The sequence below is a fragment of the Lytechinus variegatus genome, chromosome 9 (assembly GCF_018143015.1).
Source record: "Lytechinus variegatus isolate NC3 chromosome 9, Lvar_3.0, whole genome shotgun sequence".
Taxonomy (NCBI): domain Eukaryota; kingdom Metazoa; phylum Echinodermata; class Echinoidea; order Temnopleuroida; family Toxopneustidae; genus Lytechinus; species Lytechinus variegatus.
Window position 1 is genome coordinate 14144870 of NC_054748.1, and position 25878 is coordinate 14170747.

General features: G+C 39.4%; 1 protein-coding gene across 3 annotated transcripts; it reads right to left on the bottom strand.

Moving 5' to 3' along the window:
• Positions 1–276: 276 nt before the first annotated feature.
• On the bottom strand, positions 277–25678 carry LOC121421355 (ras-related and estrogen-regulated growth inhibitor-like). Of its 3 annotated transcripts, none has more exons than XM_041616052.1 (6): positions 25236–25678; positions 16647–16797; positions 15333–15779; positions 3389–3445; positions 2179–2252; positions 277–1642 (listed from the first exon to the last, which is right to left on the bottom strand). In XM_041616052.1, exons 3-6 carry the CDS (start codon positions 15424–15426, stop codon positions 1223–1225), a joined length of 645 nt encoding a protein of 214 aa, XP_041471986.1. In that variant the 5' UTR covers positions 15427–15779; positions 16647–16797; positions 25236–25678; the 3' UTR covers positions 277–1222. The 3 variants fall into 3 exon arrangements, with proteins under 3 accessions (XP_041471986.1, XP_041471985.1, XP_041471987.1); XM_041616051.1 differs by having other exon boundaries at positions 25179–25678; XM_041616053.1 differs by lacking the exon at positions 25236–25678 and adding an exon at positions 19620–19777.
• Between the last annotated feature and the right edge of the window lie 200 nt (positions 25679–25878).

Consider the following 25878-nt stretch of genomic DNA (forward strand, 5'->3'; position numbering starts at 1 on the left):
GACTAGATATTCTTGTCTTCTGCTCGGGCCCGTTTCATGAAGAGTTGTAACAATGGTCATTTTGCTTTTATGGTAACTACCATGGTAACAGGGCTTAGCACAATTCAGGTTTCCATGGAAGTTACAATAGTTGCAAAGTTACTTTAGTTGTAATTTTTTATGAACCAGGCCCCAAGGGAGAAGCCCTTGTTCATGAATCAAATAAAACGAATCTGTTAGTCTTGCTATTCTAATCAATAGTGAGGGCAAGAATGAATCATGTTTTTCTCCTGATTATGGGAAAGCCTCTTCTACTTATTAACTTCATAGAAATTGTTGCTTTTCAAATTCATTGATGTTTCTACTTTTGCCAAGTTAAAGGGGATTCTTTGCACAAGTTCTAACTCTGGATGAAATAGCAGAGACAGAACCTTGAAAATAATTATTTGTTTAGGGACCCATGCCCCCAAAAATTATTAATTACTTACATGTACAAATAATGTTGTACTTGGTTGATACTGAATGTTCATAGTTGATAATTCAAAATAGTCAACAGGCATGTTCACAGGCCATCGTGTTTTTATCACTTAATTAACTCTTAAAGTGCCAAGTAAATTACATCTCCTTGGGGTTTATGTGTAGTATCGTGCACATTTGCGACATTGGCATGTTCAGACCTTTTTAAACTGTTAAACCTTTTTTACTGCCCATGATATAGAAATAACTCAGTTCTACTAGTCAAGTCATTGAATATATGTTTACAAAAATTTCAATAATAACAATCTGGTGCAATTTAACTCATATGAAATAAACTGCAATAACTGAGATGTTGCTGTTGGATTGCTGCTTAAACTCCCATTCCATTAGTAATGATAAATTGTCTGTTCATTCACCTGTCAATGTACATCTTATATCATGGAAGTAGAGGCTTCCTAGGTTATAAGCGGTGTATGTGGTTCGAAGTTTGCAGTCTCTGATCCGATTGGCATTTTGCCCTTAAATGACCTTGTCATTTACCAATGCTTGAAAAGATGATTATATAACCAATTTATTGTCTCACAAGATATATATTCATAGTTTATTTGTGTCCATTTTGACAACAAAGGACTTACAGGGGAGATCACGAAGAAATATGTGACTTATGTCCACTCCTGAAAGATGTGAAGTTCTCTGAAAATGTATAACAATGATGACAAAAATAGTACATTATCCTTTCACGAAATATCTCGATGTATCGCAATGATCATTGTCTGTTGTTAATCTTCGTTAATGTTTTATTCAGAACTTGTTTCATCTGTTGAATGGAGCTCCGCCTGCGCGACTTGTTCCCTTCCATCGCCCGCCGTCGCCTGACTTCACGGTACAGTTCATGAAAGGCTTCCGGTATGCTCTCGTCTCCGCGGCACGCGGACGACTCGTAGAACGCGCACGCGAGGTCCTGCGCCATCTTCTCCCCCTCCTCCGTGCTGACCTCCCGCATGTGATCGAGGTCGCACTTGTTGGCGACGATGACGACGGAGACGTTCCGCGCCTTTTTGATCTCGTCGAGAAAGTTTTTGATCTGGACGACCTCTTCAAAGCTCTTCCGGTCCGTTATGCTATAGATCACGAGAAACCCGTCGCCCCATCTCACGTGACCCTCTCTCTGTATGCTATCTATCTCCTGTAGATATGAAATATAACAATATTTTGGGGAAAAAAAATCAAATATAAAACCTAATAATAATAATAAGGTTATTTTTTTATGATAACAATAATGTAGCATTTATGGGTCGCTGATAATATACATGATATATTACCCCCGCTAGTGTATGAGCAGAGGACACAGGCCTAAAGTCATATTCTCATATTTCAAACACGCAGAACGAATTGTGAGAATCTTTCATTGAGAACTTATCAAATCTACACTTTAACATAGTAATTCTTGCATAAAAATGAAAGGGAGATGTTGCTCCACGGCGTGAAAGGAATTAAAAAATACAGTAAATGTATTAAATTTGCCCGTCAAATGAAAAAGAGCAGCTGGAAAATCTTCGTCAAAAAATTGGAGAACCAATTGTTCTGTTTACGTCTCTGTTTCATATTTAATTGATTTTCTAATCATTGTACACATGTAACATAATTTTCCTAAAAAAGAGAAGGTTCTATCAATGAAGGTCACGTAGTGTGGGGAAAAAAAGAAGATGAAATAAAACTCACCTGCCCAGCTGTATCTAATATCTCCATGGAAACAAGCTCATCATCAACGGCCGTCTGGTGGCGGTATATAAATTCTGTTAGTGGATGTAGATGAGAAAGAAAAAAATGGTAAACTCCCTATTTAAACTAGGTATCAACTTTCATTATTGTTTATATGTGATAGTATCAAAAGTAAAATGAAATAATAACAATAATATTGATAACAATAGGAAGAAGAGGAGGAAGAGAAGGAGGAACGAGTAGTAGGAGAACAAGGGGATGGAGATGAAGGAGCGGTAGGAAGGGGAAGGAGTAGGTGATGTAGGAGGAGGAAGATGAATGTTTGTGAGGAGTAAGGGAGGAGGAGAGGGGAATGGAGGAGGAGGAAAGATGAAGGAGCAGGAGGAGGAAGGAGGGGGAGGAAAGATGAAGGAGCAGGAGAAGGAGGGGAGGAAAGATGAAGGAGCAGGAGAAGGAGGGGGAGGAAAGATGAAGGAGCAGGAGAAGGAGGGGGAGGAAAGATGAAGGAGCAGCAGGAGGAAGGAGGGGGAGGAAAGATGAAGGAGCAGGAGGAGGAAGGAGGGGGAGGGAGGACAGATGAAGGAGCAGGAGGAGGGAGGGGGAGGAAAGATGAAGGAGCAGGAGGAGGGAGGGAGGGGGAGGAAAGATGAAGGAGCAGGAGGAGGGAGGGAGGGGGAGGAAAGATGCAGGAGGAGGGTGGGGGAGGAAAGATGAAGAAAAAGGAAGAGGAAGGAGGGGGAGGGAGGGAGGGGGAGGAAGATGAAGGAGGAGGGAGGGGGAGGAAGATGAAGGAGCAGGAGGGGGAGGAAAGATGCAGGAGGAGGAGGGTGGGGGAGGAAAGATGAAGGAGCAGGAAGAGGAAGGAGGGGGAGGGAGGGAGGGGGAGGAAAGATGAAGGAGGAGGAAGGAGGGGGAGGGAGGGAAGGGGAGGAAAGTTGAAGGAGCAGGAGGAGGAGGAATTAAGATGAAGGAGCGGGAGGAGAGGGGAGAAGAGGAGGAGGAAGAAGATGAAGGAGGGGGATGAGGAAGAGGTATAGGAGGAGGAGGAAGAATAAGAGGAGGAATGTGGAGAAGGGAGGGGTGGGGGAAGAGGTATGAGGAGGAAGTTAAAGGAGGAGGAGGAGAGGGGCGGAGGAGAATGGAGGAAGAAAGAAAGAAAAGGGGAGATAAAATTACTGATCGAAAAACAACTTAATGTTTGCATCCTTACCTAATGTCGGATCGTACTCCCAAATGAAGCGTTTAGTCAGGTACCTCACTATGGTTGCTATGGAGATAAAAAGATAAAACATGATCAATAAAGCAAAATTATCAAACACCCTGATAAGTCTATAATACGCCAGTAGCAGAGACGAGCTATATTATCGATAGTCGTTTTTTTTTCAAGAAATGAATTATATTATCATACCAAAATTTGCACCTGTCCAGTGCACTGTGAACGAAATAAAGTAAATTAATAAATAAATAAAACAGTACAATATGAACGGAAAGTCGGTGCATCAGTCTTCGACAACTAAATTCTTCTTTTAGTATAGCGCCCCCACACCTGGCTAGCGATAAGATCGATTACTTCGCTTTGATTACTTTACTTTGATTATCGTCTGCTAACTGAATGTTTTCAAAAGGAAATTATGAAAAAAGTGCAGTGCAGATTTCACCTGCTTCTAATGGAAATAACATCACCATTTTCAATGAAAACGGAAGTTTTATTGGATGGATACAACGTGGATAGTGACTTGTTTAATAAAAGATAACTTCTCATTCGCTCCCCCCTCTCTCTCTTTCTATCTCTTTCTCACTCTGTCTGTTTGTCTCGAACTCTCACTGTCTCTCTTTCGATCTACATCATTCTCATATCGTAAAGAAACTACCTAAAACACCCGCCTTTTCCTGTTCAAATCTAAAAATATCACAAATACAGACGAATGAACCAGTGTCGGCCGATCACATCGATTGACCGAACAATGGTCCCTGAATATCCATGTAAAATCAGATTTCTTTGTAAATACTGCATCTTAACCATTATAACTGCCTAGCAATAGCGGCCTACATTATCAATCAACCTGAATTATACAATAATCATAAATAAATCTTGGTAACCAAATTTCAATTCAGACTCGCTCTATTATTGCCTGATCGATGCCTGCTTGTATACAGTGAAAATGTTTTTTAAAGTTTTACACTACGCCCCATCCTCCCTATGTGTCTGCTGGTGTTTGTTGATGCTGTGTGTATATTTTTCATTCATTGTTATTTTCATTCAATGTACTGGGAACTACTACTCACAAGTTTTTACAAACTTTTCTGTAGTTTCCAATTTCTCTTATATTATTTGTCATTCCTGTACTTTGTATGTATACCTTTTTTATGCTGAGAAAATAAACAAACTGAACTGAACTTAACTACGCTGTGAACTTTAAAGTAGGGTTGAGAATGTCAAACACAGTTTAATCTTTAATAATTTCATCTTAATAAATTGCTTGTTTATTGTGAAACAACTGTAAGGTTCACAGAAGTATACAGCGTTTACATCATTACAAAAGACGTTTTCATGCAGACACAGCCTACCCTCTGTTTTAACCAACCCAGAATGTTTGTGAATATTAACTGTTGGTTAAGAGAAATCCCCATTTGTTTTATACGCAGTATTATTTCAACCAACAGTTAATGGTCGGTCTTTTAAAAACATTTTTTCTAAGTGTTATAGAGAGCGACTCAACTCAAGACGAACGGTCTTTTTTTTCATTTCATCTATTCATTTATTTTGGTATACACCTAATTTTCAAGCATGGAATGGCATGGACGTTTTAAGATGTAATTACGAAACGAGTTAAAAAGGCGTCGTTGACTTTGTCTACGAAGAATCAATCGATAAAAAGGCTAGAGCTCCCGCTCTCTGAAATATATGCCAGTATAAAGTGCAGTATACTATGTATTGTAACATTTAAATGTTACTAGTATCAGTGTTCTACGCACATTTATCGAATCCAACTTTTTCGGCAGAGCTTAAAATATTATGAATTAGGAGGATACAGGGGCGGAAATCTCTCCCAAAAGGTAGGGGGGACAAGGGTCTGGAAAATTTGACAAGCCAAAAAAAAAAAAAAAGAAGGCTATTACCTAAAATTTAAGGTCATTTCGACGAAAATATATTTGACAAGCAAAAGAAAAAAGAAAAAAAAAGTCATCTCGTCCGAAAACGTACGTTTTATTCACATTTTGAGTGATACATTTCTTAGCATCACCAAAGACCTAAAATAGTAGGGGGGACATTTGATATTGTGTCACCCCTTCTATTTTTAGTAGGGGGGACACGTCCCCTGTCTCCCCTGGGATTTCCGCCCATGGGAGGATAATACAAAGGATAAATGGGTCCCGTGTTGTGAAGACTAGCAAATAGACAATTTGTATAACAAACTTCACTATCAACCAATCAGATTGAATGATTTCAGTAGCTTTTAACTGTTATTGCGAATTCGTTATTATAACAAGTATTATGAAACCGGTCCCAGATGTATTTGGAGAAGGATGTCCGTCCGACAACTGAGATAACAAACATCTAGACTCCACTTTTTTTTTGCCTTTCTTCTTCATCCCCTAATTTTGCATCAGTTTGATCACGTGTTTTTTGAAGATCACAGGTTGCCAAGACAACTCACATTCTGATTTTAATAACATTTTCCATTTCTTTCGGGCATCATCATCAGTCATCTGGTGATGATGAAAAAAAGGGAAACGCCTATAAGATGATAAAAGAGTGAGTTAGAGGGATCGAGAGAGCGAGAGAGAGAGAGAGAGAGAGGGGGGGGGGGGCAGAGAGAGGGTGGGGGGGGGGGGTGGGGGGCGACAGCAATTAGCCTGAACAAAACTTTTAGTATAACGAACATAATCGCTTCATGAAGCGCGTATTGGTCTGTTGGATGGGATAGAAAGAAATTTAAATGAACCTTAGGCCTATAAGATTCCCTTTTGTCACCGTGTGTCTCCACCGCTTTCCAGCGGGGGGGGGGGGGCTTCAAATAGCAGGAGGGGCATAATTGAGAAATACCTTAAAAACATTCATCTTCATTTCCCCCCATCCTCCTCTTTGTTCAGGTGATGGCTACCATTTTGATTTGTTAAATTCTGTGGAAGAAATCACATAATTTACCATAACCCCCCCCCCCATCCACCCACATGACGATCAGGGGAGTCATGGGCCAAAATTTAGGGAACCAGACATGATGCATGGGAGCGAGCGAATCGAGAGAGCAAAATCTTTTATCCTTTTAACGCAAGTATCTAATTTTTGTGACAGATTCTTTTTTTCATATTACATGTATTCAGAAAATTATATTCTAAATTGCCTTTTCCATCTCCTTTTCTTTTTGTTCATCCTTTCGTTTTTCTTGGTCGTGATTTTTTTTGAGGGGGGGGGGGGGTCCATGCCCCCTAGCCCCCACTGTATGCCAGTGGTGACGGATATAAAGAGGAGGGGGCCAAATTAGCCCATCGCATTAAAATTACCAAGTTAGGCCTACATTAGATCTAGAAAAGGCAAAAAACACAGAGCTTTCAAAAATATCGAAATGGCAGGGGGTGGCAGAATACCAAAACTGACGTTAGATTTATTTGGACAACATTTCTCATCATCTCTCTTGTCCCCAAAGATGATGCCAAATGATGGAGGAATTGATTTATTGTTGCTGTCTGTCCTGAGCGGTCACGTGACCTATGGGGGACCCGAGGTCAAGTACGCGACCCCGGGGTCACGAAGGCGATAGATAAGAGTTCATTAGCGTCGGGTAAAGATGCGAAATTGGATCCTGAAATAAGAGAAAAGGGAATCTGTCAACTCCCAGACGGGACAAGACAAGGCCAAGTTGAGGCGGCACCAAGGAGCACTTTCACTTATTACGACAGAAAAGAGCGGTGGGCTGGAGGCACGCAGGGAGCTGGAGACGGACACAAGGGCTCCGTAACGCAAAGCTAAGCGATGAATAGCAAATATGAACGAACTCTTCTGATTGGTTCCTTGTCAGTATTTTGAACTAAATGCGCGTGTAACATTGATCTTCATTGGTCTGTCCATTTAACGACTGATCGTTACTCTTTGTGTAACGGAGGCAAGAATATTTTTTTCTGGAAAAGGCCTACAGACGAAATTTTTGCATTCTATAACGGGGATAAACCAAAAATAAATAAACAAAAATATGAATAGATAAAGAGTGAATTTAGTAGTAGCCTTCAAGCACAGACTCGTATATGAAACTTTACCCAATTACCCCGTTCTTGAGTGAAGACTAGTTCTGTCTGTAGGCTAGAGACAGCCACAGTACATAATACATCTAGTCTCACTACTTCAGACTCTGTCTTATGCACTATGCAAATTGCGAAAACCAGCGGGGTCTGTGCCTGTAGACTAGGCCCGTAGCGGGTGAATTTTCGTTGTTATTTTTTGGGAGCCTTTCTTGACAACTTGACTTCCTGGAGCCATGATGAAGTTAATGAAATGAAGATCCAATTATTATTAATGTGGAGATTGAAATTATTAATTACCAGCTATTCCCATAACTGAATATTATTTTAATGATTTAGGCCTAATCATTTTATTTAATTGAACAAACAGGGTAACAAATAGAACGGCAACACGCGTTATTTTGTGTTGTATACGAATCAATTATAAAATAAAATTCGCAATATTGATCCTATCGAATAATCACAGAGAATGCAATAAGTCACGTGTCTTTTCCATCTCGAGATCACGATGACGTCACATTTCGTTTCCCCCGGATGAGTTCTCCTTCAAGTTGTGGATGAAATTCGAGAGTAGGAAATTAATCACCCCCAACATCTCCAATCCGTTCTCACATCCTATCTGATTGCAAAAAGATTTACCCATCAAATCATGCCCTTTCATTTAGTTAAAGTTTCTTGCTTGTGTGGTTGACAATGACAATGATTTTATCCCGGAGTTTATTTGACCTATGTCACCCTAATTCGGGTATTGGGGACACTATCATAGGACATTTCTTTTTCAAAATCATTTCATAAACAATTTTATTTACAAAGTATCTACAAATATGTACCTTCACATATTTACAGAGTAATGGGACAAATACTCCATAGAAAATGACTTTAGAGACGTAGCGGTCAGTCCGGAAAATTATAGCCCTAATTCCAATTCTCATTTGCTGCACCAAGCTTATCACAAATCTCCTCAATTAATCAGTGCGTGTGCTGTTCATCCATAGAGCTATTACATTATCTCTGGAATAGCTCCATCATGGTTCATCAATCAAATGTTTCTGATTTAATCTAGTTTGCATTCATCATTGACGATACTGAAAGTCATACACGCATCGTTGAGCATCCTAGCCCCTCAGATGAAATATATTTTTCTTTTATTTGACAGATAGTTTAGTTTTGACTGTTCAGAGATAGTTTCCAGATGTATCCTGTCATATGTTTCTAAACATTGCATACCAGGATGAACATCCATTTCCTCTGAATTAAATCATACCCCCGTTGCCACGACAACGGTGGTGCCTAGACACGCCTCTTGCTAAAAAGTGTAAGGCTTACTGTGAAGATGACAAGATGAAAATATATTTTTGGTTCTAAAAAACACAATATGAATGTTTTAACTCATCTTAGTACATTTCAATGCATGGTTTTCACGACAACAGTGATTATATTAAGTTTTTGCCACGTATATGTTTTTTAGGAACTGGTCCATCGCGGGAAAGACATCATTTCATCTGAAAACACGGGCCAAAAACATTTTGATGTTCGTCTCTAAGAAGTTTCGTGGATAGAAGTGAAATAGAAAATCTACTGTTTTACGCGTCGTTTCTGTCGAGCTATATTTCAAAATGATTGACAGGGGCGACCAACTACCCCACCTCTTCCACCCCAACCCCCTTTACCCCCATCTCATTCCCTCTCCATTTGTTCGTATGGTACTGTTGCACAAACAAAAGAAAATGTCATCTGGCCATTAAGCATCTACAAACGCAATTTGATTATCTACCAATCAATAGAGTTAGTTTGTGATTCGATTTTTTTTTTTGGGGGGAAGGGGGTGAAATATTTACAAATGGTTAAAAATTCGATCTTCATCTTTAGATCACAGATCATCAATTCGACGTTAGGCAAATAGGACTTCGGTGTTATTAACATACGCTTTTGGCATATTCTGGGGAGGGGCATTTTATGAAACTTGCTTTAAGCACTGATTATTGCAGGCGCTGACAATTTCAGTGAAATCATTGGCTTTGATTGGTTGAGAAGTACGGGTCTCTTGACTGTTCCCATGGTAACTGACATGTCAGAGAAAGACAACTTTCATGAAACGGTCCCATGCATGCAGGTCTGGGCTCCGTAACAGAAAGGTTTGGGATGAATTGCAAATATGAAAGAACCGCACTTATTGGTTCCCGGTCAGTATTTAAAACAGAGTGCGAATGCGACGATGATCTTGATTGGTCATCAGTATTTAGCGATTGATTGCAAACCTTTGTGTTCCGATCAGAACTTATTCGACGTATGGAAGTTAGACTATAATATGCAGAGTCTTAAGTCAAGGGAAAATATTGGATTATTGCACGTAGATGCAATGATAAAGAAACGCAAGCATAGATCACGATATGAAATGAAAGATCAGATAACCAAGATAACACACCTCTCACCTCCGAGTGATGGTAAGATTGGTCGCAATTACTGAGGTTAATTGGCATCAGAATGACAACCTACTCTCACTGGACTGTGACCTAGTCTACAAGCACAGACTCATATTGCACAGACTCATAGAGCATTGGACTTATAATCGCAAGGTTGTGAGTTCGAATCCCATGCACTCTGCCATTGTCTCCACTTTAATAAAAAGGCCCGAGAGTAGTAGGCCTATCTGTCGTCTAAGGTCAGCCATTATGCCTAATTAACCGAGACGTAAAATGTTTCCTAGGCAATACCAGCTTGGCGTTTACCAGCAAAACGTTGTCCTGTCGAGCTCCTACGGGAGTTACCATACTAGTAATCAGAATTTCACACATCAACCAATAACAGGTCTAGAGTAAAGACTAGACGCCAAAGGCTCTGTCTGTAAGGTAGAGCCAGCCAGCCAGCCAGTCACAGTACACAGTGAATCTAGTCTCACTACTTCAGACTCTGCATTGTGCATTATGCGAATTGCCAAAACCAAGGGTCTGTGTGCCTGCAGACTAGCTCGAGGAGTTTTTTGCTCCGTGATGCACGACTGATTCAAGAACACAGAAAATCTATTTTTAAATGCTCCTCAAGACAATGAGCAACCAAGAAGTCTTTGTCGAAAATTAGTGAATAAAAACAGCAGTTTCGTCCTGGACGCTAGACAAACGACATATCTCTCACTTAATCGTCAGCTCCGAAACGTCGGAACTACTGTTCCTGGTTCACCAATATTCGACAAAGACCTCCCACTTAGTCTTTGTAATTTGACAGCCATTTTCAATATATTTACTATGTTCTTAAAAGCGTTGTCTGTTTTGGCACGAAAACTCCCCACTGTCATGACTGTAGGAGTATGACCTACATGACATGGTAATAAGCAAGGGAGTGGTAGAATGTCAGACTTTCTGTCAGGTCGGATAAAAATATACAGCAGAAAAGCACACGAAGAAGCAGCAAGAGTCATCGCCATCTAGGCCTACTTTCAGGATAGGCCTTATGCCCTATTCATGATAGCGCGACGACGCGATGTAACGCAAAGAGAACGTTGCACTAAATCACGTAACTTTTCGAGAAAAATGTTTAGAGCAAATTCAATAACGAATAACTTCAGTACAAAATGATATGAATTTGACCAACCGAGTCATTCAAATTCAAAATTGTAATTAATAATTTCCACAGAAAATAACACAAAACAATTAGGGCCTACATGGAATATAGGGGTGCATGAGCACAAGATAAACGCAAAACTCTCACCTTATACAAACTTATTCTGTCCTTCTGCCTACCTATTCGATACGAGAATTATCAAATCATTGATATCACATTCGCCCCTGCCCCCCCCCCCCCCGGGTGGCACCCGCCATTGCTTTTTAACGACTGATGTTACAGGTTATATGGAAAACGAGTTTTAGCACTGCCAAATGTCAACTAGCGATAAACCGCGCGATTTTCTCACGAATTCGTGAATCAAATATTGATTTTAGAAATGAATCTCGTACGTCGCCGTGAGAATGAATTCACCTTGCAAAGTTGGGGACCAATTTTTACGAAGACATTTCTAAGCAGCTGTTCAGACTCGTCAACAAACAAGGAAACGGAGAATATATAGTCCTTCGTCTCAGTGATTAGTGAATTTCGCATATTCTATAGGAAAAAAATCAGGACTTGCTCGAGACGAGCTGGTTTGGCGAAGGTCAAGTCAAACTCACGACCTATAAATGTCACAATGTTTGTCTTTATCTTTAAATCACGATTGACGAAATATTCGGGTTTTATTTGTTTTAGCAGGGAGATCGATGGGGGGGGGGGTGGCTGGAAAAATTGTACCAAAATGTTTAGAACTCGATCTCCCGGGTTGTACAGCTGCAATTTCTCACATCAACGGAAACAAACCAAAAACAAGTATTTTATAAAAGTAAAAAAAGAAAATCAAACTATATATGCTTTGCCGCTTCGTTAGACATATTACAATGAATATATAGCTGAAAATGTGTAATATTTTATCGTTATAGAAGGAAGGCTTTTATACATGAAATTTGGTCTGTTAAACTCTCTAGTTTTGTTTTTGATAATCAAATTCGATAAATCACGTTTCTACATCTATCTTGCAAGATAAATGAGGTAAAAGAGCTAATTTCGTGTGTTAATATTAAAAAATATATCGATTATCTTGACATTTCAAAGTTTGAACGTAATTCAAGAGTTTGCTTTCGGCTTCTCCCCAACATTACACAGTCGTTCTTGTCTGTCGTTGTCTCTCTGTGTCTTTGCCTGTCTCCCTATCTTTGTCTTCTTCTAGGTCTCCGCCTATAATGTCTCAATTTTTGTTCTCTGCTTTCTATCCTTGTGTCTATCTCTGTCCGTCTCTCTCTCTTAAACTCTCGTCGTCTCTCTTCGTTTTTTTTGCCTGTTCAACTCTCTTGTCTACCACACGAGCTGTCTTCATGCTTACACTGACCCCCCATGCTGCTTGCAAGTAAATATTTTGGTGAAAGCGACCCCCACTGCTCAGGTGTGGTATGCCGTGAGGCGTTTACACTTCACACAAAATAATCATGAACAGATTTCAGATTTCCCAGCCCAGAAGGTGCGAAAGTTTTCTGCATTTTATCTCAAATTGGAAGTAATTTTTATGAGGTGCGAATGAGGTATGTTTCCAAGATTATTTCGCTCGAGGACAGTGGGGAGCAAAATGAGATTAGGCTTGTTTTGCGTTCAAGATCGTGTTGAAATGTATTTCCGATGTAAACATATTTTATTTTCAGAACCTTCTTTTAAAACCGTACCAGAATTCGGGAAAAAGAGGTTAGGCCTGTAGCGTTAATGTTTCCAATAATAAAGTTTAACATCGGAAATGGAATAGTTCACAGATGTGGCTGTTTGTGATTTTGGAGATTGTGACACAACTTCGGGGTCGCGGTTATTTGGCAAAATATGATTATGCGGCTTTCGCAGACCACGTATCCTCTGTCTTGCGCATGCGCGCAACAATATTTTTGACCGACAAACGCGTCGCAGAAGTTCATCGTAAGTCTAAACAAATAATTGTTCTATAAAATATTGGTACAAACGGCGTCTCATAAAGTCCGTCACACAATTTGTGATGAGAGATGAGGAAGGTTTATCAAAGAATAGAGATGCATGTCATTATCTTATAAAACAAATAGTGCACATAATTCTGCTCAGTTATTAGAATAATGTTACCATTGGAACAGTCCTAACGCCCTCTCCTGCGCTTCGGGCGTGTTAGAAATGTTCCACCGCGTGCGCGTAATTCTTACAAATAGGCTTACTAGCGATAATGACCTTTTCCCCCTTTTTTATATCATAGAGAAGACCCCCATCCCCACAACCCCCGTCCCATTCTGATCTAACCAAGTTTGAGTTCATTCGACAAACTGCTGCAATATTTTCTCTTTATTGTGATTTCCTTCATCCGATACAATATCTTAGTGTATCCCAAATATTCCATTAGACAAGTCAGGTAGGTCATGTAGACCCTCAGGCGTTACATGTTTCACGATGCTAACTATTCATCCATCATGATTGATACGTTTCTGGATATTTTCCAGGGCCCCGTCTTACAAAGAGTTACAATTGATCCGATCAACCTCAAGTATATGGAAATCCATCAGCTTCATATTTTGTTTCTTCAGGAAATTTGCACAATGTCCTCTGTAAACAAAAAGAGCACGCTGAATTCTCATTAAAACTAAGAATCTACGAATATACATCGTATACATATCTAGAAAATCCTTCAAAACAAACATGTGTTTTACAGGATGACGTTGCTGGCTTTCCATAGTTGTGGTTGATTGGATCAATCGTAACTCTTTGTAAGACGGGGCACATGTTTCAAAGGGATCTCGATCCACCCTTGAGGGAAACATAAACCAGAACAAGTTTTCATGATACCAATCTATTTCTGCTGTAGGAGACATAAATATGAGCATGATGGGATTTGAATACGGGATTTGATTTATTTTAAGGAGAACAAAAAATAAAAGCTCTTGAACTTCTCATGAACTGTACAAGAATTTTCAGTAAAGAGAAATATTATGTTTATCGGTACAGTCAATATATAGCATTTATGAGGCGCCGATTTACCAGTAGCTCCAGCTGCTAAAGGTGCTTGGTGCATTCAAGGAATTAATCCTGCCGGGTACCCAATCACCTCCCCTGGGTCGAGAGCAGCTTAGTGTGGATAGATTTCTTGTTGAAGGAAAACACGCCATGGGTAGGATTCGAACCCACAACCCTCTGTTTGAAAGGCGAGAGTCAGAACCACTAGACCACGACGCGCCCACAGTCACACACGCGAAACCCCTTACTCCAGATTAATCAAAATTACTTTATTTCCAATGGCATACACTGTAAAAACTGCGGTGTTAAAACTGACACCAATTGGTGTTAATAGAGAACCACACCCCGAGGTGTTAAAATTACACCCTAGAGATTAAACGTAACACCAAAGAGTGTAAATGTCACAACAAAAGGTGTTGTAATAACACCTATAGGTGTAAAACTAACACCACCAATTTAACACCGGTGTAAAATAACTGGTGTGGTCCTCTATGTACACCGGTTAACACCACAGTTTTTGCTGTGTACCATCGGTCGGTTTGGAGTCGGTTTCGTTGGTGTGACTGTAACATGAATAAAAAAGTCGAAAAATGCCTCAATTATTATCCAAGTTTAAGGTTGGAATGAGTTGCGTATAATAGCGGTGGACTGAAATACACATGAATTATCTAGACAGATGTGTTTTATGCGAACAACTGAATGGTTCATTTCGGTAAAACGTTCAAAACGTAATGCTATCATCAATACGGATGACACATTAGAAAGAGTTTTCTTTTAAAGCTTTTTTTTGCGAGACCGTATGTACTCGCGATTTGTTCGAAATCTTAAAAGCGTTTTGATTTCTTAGCCAGATTACGAAAGTTTGCCGAACGTCTCGTGCAAGCCTCGAGTAGCGAAGTTCGGCCGAATGCTTACATTTAGTCTGTGATCGTCTGCAATTGCGTGCTATTTGTGTATCTTGACTGACCGTAGTCTCACCATGATACGTCCGACATTCGCACGAACGTCGTGATAACTTAAAGCACAACCTACGCAAGAATCGTTTGATGATTGGATTGCCGCGAGATGCGGAGAAAATACAATTTTTTTTCATTTTGGGGATTCGCGTCCATTGTAAATTGTTCATGCGTCCCGTACAAACAGGAATGATGGATAATGGTACGCGCGGTTGTGTGTGTGTGTGTTGTAGAAGTAGTAGATGTGGGAACATTGGGTGAGGGTGTGTAGGTGTGTGTGTGGGTGAATGTCTATGGTGTATTTCTGTGTGCGCGCGTAGAGGTGCAGTGTAGTTAACTGTTAAGGCTTGTCAACGTAGGTGAGTGAAGAAAGAAAACGTAGAATTTATGAAAGACATAGTATATACAAATAGGAGTATAACTTACCTGACTTTCCAACACTGCATCTTCCAAGTACAGCTAGCTTACACTCGGAACATTTGGTTGGAACTATATTCCTACTCATCTTGATATCTTTCATCTGATAGTCTAATGAGAAGGAGTTCAATGAACTTTCGCTCTATCCTTCGCTATTATCTTGGCATTGTCCCTTCCGTAATGATCATCACACACTCTGACACATTCAGTGTTGCTTTGTTCCCGAGTGTTAGGGAAATATATATCAGATGTTGGACCTGCTGCTGTAGGCTCACTCCCCAGGCGTTTCTCGGTATTTTTTGTAACAAATTATTGCGCCCCCTGTGATAGTGGTGCAAGTACTGACAATGAAAATACGTTTCGGCTGGTGTGTTATGATTCAGATTTGACCGTCGTGCCCGATTGCTTCTATCTCAACCAAAACAAGTCCCAGTAGAAAATGGAATCATACGCGTCCTATTTGTTTTTTTTTTTGGGGGGGGGGGGGGAGAAAGAGAGAGAAAAAGTAATATTAATATAACATGTAAAATATTTTATTTTTTCTTCTGTCTATAATGTAAAACATGCTTCATTTTTTTGTGAACATGTTGGATTGCCATTATTGTAACTTATCATGATTCCAACAGGAGCTTTTACCATGTTTACTTCAAATATTAAGTCTATTCAACAATACAAAAGAAATAGTAAAATATGTTATACCTTCGCTTCTCCCATTTCCCCATCACACTAACCCTTCTAGTGCATACAAATGTTTGATGTGAAAAATAAGATAACGACTTTCAATGTCGGAATTTCAGTTTTCTATCCGATTTTCAATTATCATTTTTATTAGCGTTATGCATATATCACATTTCCCTTCTTACTCGAACCAACAGCTTTTGGTTGGACTTACCCTCTACTAAAGCAAATATGATATTCTCTTAAACGCTACTCTAAAGGTTGATAAAACATGCTCCTAAAACATTAAAGAACCTAAAATAGTTTTATGTGGACATGATCTCGGATAAAACAAAATATAAAACATCGTCTTTTCCATAACACTCGGTTACAAAAACATACATACGTACAACTTTACTTGATATATCAAAACAAACGTATATAAGTACTATAATCTTAGCTCAACATTAACTGTCAAATGTCAAACTCGTAAAACACATCATTTTCTGATATTCCTCACAAAGATTAGACTCGTATTTTCGTTAATGTACACATCACGTAGACGCGGCAAGACACTGCAGTCAACACGTCATTGATTTATTGTTTTGTTCGTTTCCGAGCGGAAATAACAAAAAAGAACATCTTCTGCAAATCGCATATGTTTACCTCTTATTTGTTACGCGTCACATGAAGATGGGAATGTGTGACGTCACCAGTGACGTAGTGGTTGGTGAGAGATAGGGTACGGTGGTCTCCAGGGTGGTCAACTAGCAAATCAATTTCAAGGTTCGTGGAATCTAGGTCAGCATTTCCTGTACTAAAGAAAAAAAAGAGAAAAAAGATGGTTATAATGTGAAGGGTTCGAGAAAACAGTTTTTTAAAATCACTTTATCTCATCCCTAACTGCATAATGAATCATTACACATTGTTTACATCAACTTGAGCACAGTCAGGATTTCTTTGCCGTCTTTGGAACGGGGGCGGTTCCGTGGGTGGGGGCAATATCCAAATTTATCATCCTTTTTCTCTTTAAGATCGTAATGCTTTTCCTTATATAGGTTGCCCCCATTTTAGTACTGCCTGCGTGATAGGAACAACTAGTCTTTATATATATATATATATATATATATATATATTTACAGCATCACACGTACCTGTTTTGTAATAACAGAGGGTCTATAATCACAAGACTACATTGCTGACAATGTTGCATTTTGGGTAATGAACCTGCCCAGATATTAGTAGTTGAGGACATGAGGCGGGGCTATTAACGGTGCTAGTTTGTATGCCCTTTAAGACTAAACCTGGGAGAGTAGACTAATCATCCATGGCAGATCAGTTATGATCCTTACAATACACACTTTTCAATATATGTTTATAATCATGAAAGCATGTTTTACCAATTTGGAAAACTTAATAATGAGCAAATCCAGATAATTAAATTTGAGAGGTGTGCATCGAGATCAAAGCCTGGAGAAGTCATTTTAGGTTTTATTAAGACACCTTACACCCAGCCATGTATAAGCTACATGCACGACATGTGCCAGGATATGATGAATGGATCTCATGCAATACCAGGGCCAAATCATGTTTTATATATCAATAGGAATATGATGCAAAAGATGTTCAATTTCAACCGAGTGTGAACTTCACGCTAGGAGTATAGTCATGTGAGATTGTAATTTATATGATTACATTAATTTTGAGCCGCGTACTGCCTGTTTAGTAGTATCGCACTGCAAGAACTACACCTCCTAATCTTGGTGTTATCACTATAAACCTGATCATGCACAAAAAAAATCAAAATTTGATCTCATGTTAAATAATTATGTTCTATGCCCTCTCTAGCATTGTCTTATACATATGAAGAATAAAATATCTTTTAAAGTATGAATTTGTAATTACACAACAAAAACTGTGTGTTAACCAGTGTACATAGAGGACCACACCAGTTATTTTACACCGGTGTTAAATTGGTGCTGTTAGTTTTACACCTATAGGTGTTATTACAACACCTTTTGATGCTACATTTACACTCTTTGGTGTTATGTTTAATCCCTAGGGTGTAATTTTAACACCTCAGGGTGTGGTCCTCCATTATCACCAATTGGTGTCAGTTTTAACACCGCCGTTTTTACGTCCCCCAATTTATAACAAATTTAATGACGATGAAGGGAATATGGTAATACGCAAAACTGAAAATGGTGGATAAAGGAAAATTGAGGGGGGGGGGGGGCTTAAGCTTCTCCATACATGCCATAGTTTTGGTTATTATTTCTGCAGATGTTTCAGTGAATAATGTTTTCTGGGTAGGGTGTGCGTGTTTGTGTGTGTATTTAAGTGTGCGTGAGGGTGTAGTAAATATCGGCGTGTGTGTGTGTGTGTGTACATGTCTGCCGGTGGGTTTGTAGTAGGTCCATCATGGTTTATTATGCATGGAGCTATGTTTTATAGCTCCATGGTTTATGCGTGTCTGATACTCGTTTTATAACATGTATATTATAAAGGAGGAAGGCGAGCTAGCGGGGGGGGGGGGGGGGGGGGCTCAAATTCTCCTACTTGTGAGTCTGTAATATTATGATTGTCAAAAATCAGATTTTCTGCCAAGTATTGACGTGACAGCAAATCTGGAAATTCACATTCATTATACTAACTGCGATCGCAGCGAGCGGGTACATTCCATCGGCTCAGGTGGGGTACATGTTCTTGGTAAAGGATCGTTATTTTGATATAATAAACAAATCAAAATTAATTCAAAATTCTCTGAACTGATTGACAACAAGGAAGGGTGTTTGAAAACATTTCCAGGGAAATAAAGATCATTTTCTTATGAACGGTAAACTAGGGCATACGGCTTCGTAGGTAATTGATAGGATATCTATGGTGTTGATTTTGAAACAACATATGCGATCAATTTTCCGATTTACGCCGGCTATAGTCTGACGATATACTTTCTAACGAGGGTTTTATATTGGATACTGCAGGTACAAGAGAATGAAACGTGAGAAGCTCTCAAACTAAAAAAAATTCTCTATCTGTTTGGAATCATTTATGTATATTCAAACGAAAGGGACTGACTCCAGACAGAATCAAAGCTATTACCTTAATTCTAAATGACATATCATCGGTCGCAAGTCAGTTTCGTTGTTGTGACAATGGAGTTTGATGGTACATTCGATTCATAATCTTTTCAATAAAATGCATTTCAAAATAAGTAAGCTAACTTATTCGATAGCCATGCCAGTCGAGGGAGCTCAACATGACGTATGTGGGAAAATTTGTATTAAAAAAAAGTCGCGAGCGATGGAGCAAACATATGACCTATTTTAATCGAAAAGCTACATACAATATCGTGAAAACAATACCGCATTTTACACTTTACCTTTCATTTTTTTTCTTCATCGTCTATCACTTCCCTTGTGGGGGCCCGAAGCCCACCCCCACACTGCAAAAACTCTGGTGTTGATTTAACACCTGCCCGGAATCTATACATGTCCACTCCAGAGAAGTGTTTAAACAACACAAGTTTCGTTTTGGTCGAACACCAGATAAAACAGCATCAGTTTGGACATAATATAGATTCTGGGCTGGTGTTAAATCAACACCGGAGTTTTTGCAGTGCATCTACGCAAATAATACCTATGCAAATACAGTGCTGATTGTGTTGTGTCGAGCATCGAAAGGGTTAATGTCACTAACTAGGCTTTAGATCATACATCAGCTTGGTAAGACCTTGGCCTTATAAACTCTGGCATAACAGGAAACTATTCATATTTTTAGATCCAAATCGCGGCATGTGTCTGGGAAGTGAAAGTGCTGACGAAATATTCACTTGTTGGTGTTATTGAAGAAAAAACTTCCCTTTTTATAGAGGCATCATGACTGATGAACTGTTTGAACAGTGCACAAGCACATCCCTCTGCAACAAAAAATATCACAAGAAAAATACATTTTTGTTTCCATTCGGGAACCTTGATTTTAATGGTGTAAAATGCTGATTTATAAACAAAAGGTTTTCAATATCCTTGTTCATATTTCTGAATTTGGAGTTTACAAACGTAGTTCTATTAGAATTTAGATGTGACCGACTTTTTAATGTCACCATCCGAAGGACGTGACACAGGGCACAAATGATGGACCTAACACTGCTTAGAAGTATAGGTCTAGTTTTCAGAAAATTGATAGAAGTTGATGGTGGGTCTCTCAAATTTTATCTGTTTCTGGATTTTTGTTTCAAGAACTTTGGTGCTAATCGCCCCCTCCCCTCCCAGTTAATTTTCCCACTGACCTACAAAGCTTAATGCTCACTCGGTCTTTGTATAAAAGGGGTTAATTTAGACACATAGTAGGCTTTAATATAGAAAATGTATGTCAACTGAATGGCGTTTGCGCTTGTTTTGTAATCAGAAAGGCGATATTCACACCTGCTGGTGGACATAACGTCAATTAGAGCCACATTGGGCAGCTGGTTGGTCAAACGGAACGACAGTTATCGAATGACCCCTTCCTGCAGTGAACAAATTGGGATGAAATTCGTAAATGAATTGGTTCCTGGGCATGTCAGAAAATTGACCAGGTTACTGACAAACTAGTCTATCAACACAGACCCGATTCTTATCGTAATGGTGATAATACCGTATTTACAACGTAAGCAAAAACTCTGCAAAAGGCACACAAGGCTGAAAGATATGAAAAAAATATATAGGGTAAAGAAAAATAAAGACAATATTACAATGTAAAGCTATAATTCTATACGCTTTGTACAGATCAATTCATGTGGTATGCTATCATAATTCAATGGCGCAATCACAAAAATAATATGCTAATAAGAGGGATAAAATAGAAACCTCGAGTTAAGTCTATACCTCAGGTACATGTCAAGAAAAGAATAGAAAAAATAAAGAAGGGAGAAGAAATAAACTGAAACGATAAAAAAACGATGAAGACTAGAGTAAATAAAACAAAACATGGCGAAAATTGTAAACTGTGACTTGTCGCCACTGACTGAATCAAGAGAAGGAGAAGAAGAAGAAAAAAGAAGAAGAAGAAGAAGACAATTACTCAGCCCATCTCCGTGTTCTGCCAAAAGAATAAAAAAGATTGTTCTGTGCTTGCTAGAACTGAAATTTCTCGATTGTTCATTCGGGGAACCCAAATTCATTCGATAATTCTCTAAGGTATATTATTGCAAATCCTGGTTTCAACACCACTGTCTTGCAGTGCATATTCATGGAGACTAACCCCGATATGAATATAGCCCAGGAATGTCGATCCCCTCGGGTCAATTTCATATTTCATCTGGACGGTCAACGGACAATGGTCACCCAGCGCGAATACTTTATAGGGTAATAAAAATAATATCTTACAATTCATCTCAAACATGAATTGACTTCATCAAAAAATATTGCTTGTACATGATTGTGCGTACACACGTACTCGTACACGTAAGAAAGTCAAGTTTGCGCACCCGAAAGTGTATGTGTGTGTGTGAGCGTTTGTGCGCGTGTGTGTGAGGGTGTGTGTGTTTGAGTTTAAACAGATATGTATCCATTAAATGTTTTTACGTCTAGACCGATATTTAACGTCACCTTCCGGAAGACGTGACCCTCGAACCTCTGCATCAATTTATAAATCTCCCAAGGTAGCTCCGATAGCAGGCGCACACCCAAATTACGCCATAACACCCTAACGCTAGCAGCACCTCTTTTATGCAATTTTGCACCCAATATGAAAAAAGTGTCAAAATGCACACATTTATTCCTGATTGCACGAGGAAGTGTCTGGTTAACTGTATAGGTTACTGCACCCTTCACTCTAAAAAATGAAGTGCTAATTCAGCTCTTAAAGAGCGTGTATAGTGACTGCACTTCGGAGTGCTGATTTTTCTCGTTCAAATTTGAACTAGACAAATCAGCACTCCATAGTGAAGTCACTATACACGCTCTTTAAGAGCTGAATTAGCACTTCATTTTTTAGAGTGTTCAAGGTGCAGTGTTTGTCGTGATGCAAAGTGTTTCTCGGGGTGCAAAGAGCTTATCGAGGTGCAGAGTGTTTCTCTTGGTGCAAAGAGTTTCTTCTGGTGCAAAGTTGTACCTCTCTTGATAAAAGCGCCAAGGTCCTCACGTCCTTCCAAGAATTAGCTTGAGATACGAAACCACCATCATTTATCACAGAGAAACAACCAACAACAATGAATTAATGAGTTTTAGCGGTATACATCAAAGAACTTAAGTGAACCTTGTTATGAGTTCAAAATACATGTACTACCTCTATAAAACAAAGATCAGACGCTTTGCTGCAGCTGAACTGGATTTAGATTTTTGCATCCAATAAGACACGATTTCTTTTTTTACCTCAGCAGACCGGCTAATGGACAAACTCGTGCGAATGATAAACCAAACCTTTATCAAGCCAACAACGACATTTTTTTAATATGAAGCCCGTTCCTTCGCCCCATTGGATTAATATACTGCTAATCCAGGCGCTAATCCTGAAGGATTTTACATTTGACCTCGGGCAAAAGTAGAACGCCTTGGTATATGGAATGATGTCTTATGGATGACTTACGGGTAAGAGCTTTGTGAACTGACATTCATTTGAGAGGCTTCTATCAACATGGTGTAATTCTCAGAACGACTATATATACACAGCTAAAACTGTGGTGTTAACCGGTGTACATAGAGGACCACAGCAGTCATTTTATACCGGTGTTAAATTGACAGTGTTCGTTTAACACCTATAGGTGTTATTACACCTTTTGTTGTTACATTTACACTCTTTGGTGTTATGTTCCATCTCTACGGTGTAATTTTAACACCTCAGGGTGTGGTCCTCTATAACACCAACTGGTGTAAGTTTTAACACCATTGTTTTTGTAGTGTATCAAATATAGATAAGACAACACTTGGTCCACTATTTCTCAGATTGTCTTACACCATCACGGCTAAACCTACCTGGTCTAATATCCATTCATTGCCTCGTGTAACTGTCATGGCATGATTTCAACTTCCTTTTCTTATCATTTTCAATTTTGTCAAATTAAAATTTGGTTAATAAACAATTCACTATCACAACCAAGAGAGGTATTAGATCAAGTGGATATTACACAAACTGAGTATGGCTAAATGGGAATTAGACAAATAGTAAATTGGCTAAATATTTAACCAAGTAGACGAACTGGCTGTAGATGAACAAGGATTAGACCAAGTGGAACTAGGGCAAGTGGCAAATTACCATTTGAGAAGACCATGAAGACTTTTGACTGTGGCATGGTGACCAAGTCGGTGGTCACACGACATGCACGTTCCTGCAACATTTGCTCCTGTCAAAGCGCATAGGGTTAGAGTTTGGTTTGTAACAGAGTTTTTGGTACTTCAGAATAGTCTAAAAATTAGGATTAGGTTTTTTTTGTTAGGTTTTACGTTTAACGTTACATGAAGATTTGCCATCGGAGAAATTGTCGCCGGAGAACAAAAAAATGTCATGGAGCCTCTAAAGTCACACCAAAGAAACCCACTCCTGACCGACCGATTTTGTGCCATTCAACATAATAAAACAATTCTAATCGATATAAATTCCGTTCGTTGTTGTAAATTGGCATGGAAATGAGATTCAGTGGACAGAAGAGAGAGAGAGGGGGGGGGGGGGGGGGGGGGGGATGGATAGAAGAATGACGTCAAACAAGAACCTCGGAGAGAGAAGTGTGTATTTACTGAAGACTTGTGACATGATCGTATGAATACATGGCATTACCCTCTTCGCTTAACCAGGGTAATCTCAGGAGACAGAGGATAGGATCGTCAGCGAAACAAGGGGGTAAATCGATGCACCGCGTTTAAAGGGAATGTGGGGGTAAGCTTTCAAAGATGGATTGGACTTAAAACTCGGAATAATCTGTTGATGAATATATGACCGACCCCCAGCCCACTCCTCAACAGAAAAGCTCAAAATCAACCAAAACTGCTTGCATTCTAACCAAGGTTTTGCTACAATTTCAACATCCCCCCTCTTTTTTGGGGTGTGTGTGTGTGTAGGGGGGGGGGGGGGGGGTGTTCCGACAAGCAGATTCAAGACACTGGGTATTCTGAAAAATCCCCCTTTTAAGATTCTGAGAGACAAGAGGGGTAATACAATGCACCCTTTCCATCATATGACCATAGAGCTGTTAGCTCCATGATATGACAGAGGAAAGATCGGGCGTACAAAGGGGGTATAAAATGCGGTTGCGATAAAATGCACCCTATCAAACGTGGTAAACCTGAAGATTGCGAGGGGTAAAACAATAGACCCTGCAGAGGCTGAGTTGTCAAATTTAATGTTTAAAGATCTCCCTAAATACAGTTGGGGGGGGGGGGTAAGGATTCGCTTACCACTTCCCAGGCCCGGCCCACTGAGATAAAAAGTCAAAGAAATAAAAAAAGAACTGAGACCAACACAAGGAATAAAAGTAAAGACTTTTGTCCCATCGGCCTTCTCTTGATAAAAAAAGGATTTAAAGTCGACCATCAAAGTTTTTTTTTATTAATATTAACAGAAAATGAAGGAAAAAATCAATAAAAGATTATTATATATTTAAAAGAAATCGGGGGGGGGGGGACTGCATACTAAGTAATATTTGTGATTGGCAAGTGAAATGAATATATCTACGATGCCATATATTATTACGTCATGCCTGTAGCACGACTTTGCCTTTAAAAGACGCAGCTGTTTTGATATAGCTTTGACTACCCCACCTCCTAGATCTTCTTTCCTGCCTGCTCAGTAATGAAACACACAATGGCAAAGATCTTTTTTTGATAGAATATAAAATAGGCCTATATCCTATAGCATGTCTGTTAATATTATGCAATGATTCAGGATGAAGTAAATTTTACATGGTTTTGCCCACGGGGTTTTCACAAAAATATATTAAACATGGGTGCTGTGCCTGAAAAGGATATGAATATAAATATACGAATGTTTATATTGAACAGAGTGCACAAGTTTAATGAGTAAAATACGAATAGACAAATTAACCACTAACGAAAAAATAATTACTAAAATAAACAAAGAATCAAGCAAAACCAAATACAGAAACTGTATAATATAAATGAAAGCAAACAAATTATTTTTTTCAGATGCACAACGAGCACCTAAATAAGGAGGCATCCATCCAGACCTCATGAGAGGCGTCCATCTCAACACCTACAAATCACTTACCCTCTTCGAAACGTCCACCATTTTAATCCGAATAAATAGACAAGGCAGAGTTATTACCGTCCAGATTGAGAGAGTGTTTATCATAAATGTCGTCGAGTGATTCAAGACCGCGGACGAAACACGAGTCAGACTGCCACCGTCCACCACAGCTGAGCTCAGAATGAGCCCCTCGCAAAATATGACTGAGCAGGCCTGCAGTCGCGTGACTGCGGAGCGGTTGTGTCGCGTGGCCAGCAACTTGGCTAACCGCAGAAGCTTCTGACACAGTCCAAGCAGCCGATGGTTATAAACCAATTATTCAGGGAAGTTTCCAAGTCCAGGTTTCCAAGGGGGCTTCCACATACAAAATTTACCACTTTTAATTGTAGAAGTTTTTTTTCAGCTAAATTAGTGTCACAGTGAAATTTAGTGATTCGTTTAATAAGATATTTCGTTCGTGTGGTGCGGCAGCCGAGAGTCGAGAGGGTTGTGTGTGATAAAATAGGCCTACAGGAAATCAAGAATAGAAACTCCTGATCTGACAGATTGTCAACTAAAATCCTTTCACTCGTAGTTGCCAAAAACAGACCTCATTGAAAAATCATTAAAATAATGAGAACAAAAGTGAAAGGGGTATGGCGAAGCGAGAGCATGATCGTCAACCAATGAATTTTCTTTTCTTCTATGGGAGAAGGGCACGTGTCGAGTCAGAAAACATACA

What these genes read in the sequence shown, in the direction of transcription:
- LOC121421355 (XM_041616052.1), bottom strand. Translation starts at nt 15,426, where the DNA reads ATGAAAGATATCAAGATGAGTAGGAATATAGTTCCAACCAAATGTTCC. An exon ending in ATGCAGTGTTGGAAAGTCAG is followed by an intron (nt 3,446 to 15,332) that starts GTAAGTTATACT and finishes TTATCTCCATAG; the next exon opens with CAACCATAGTGAGGTACCTG. An exon ending in GGAGTACGATCCGACATTAG is followed by an intron (nt 2,253 to 3,388) that starts GTAAGGATGCAA and finishes ATCCACTAACAG; the next exon opens with AATTTATATACCGCCACCAG.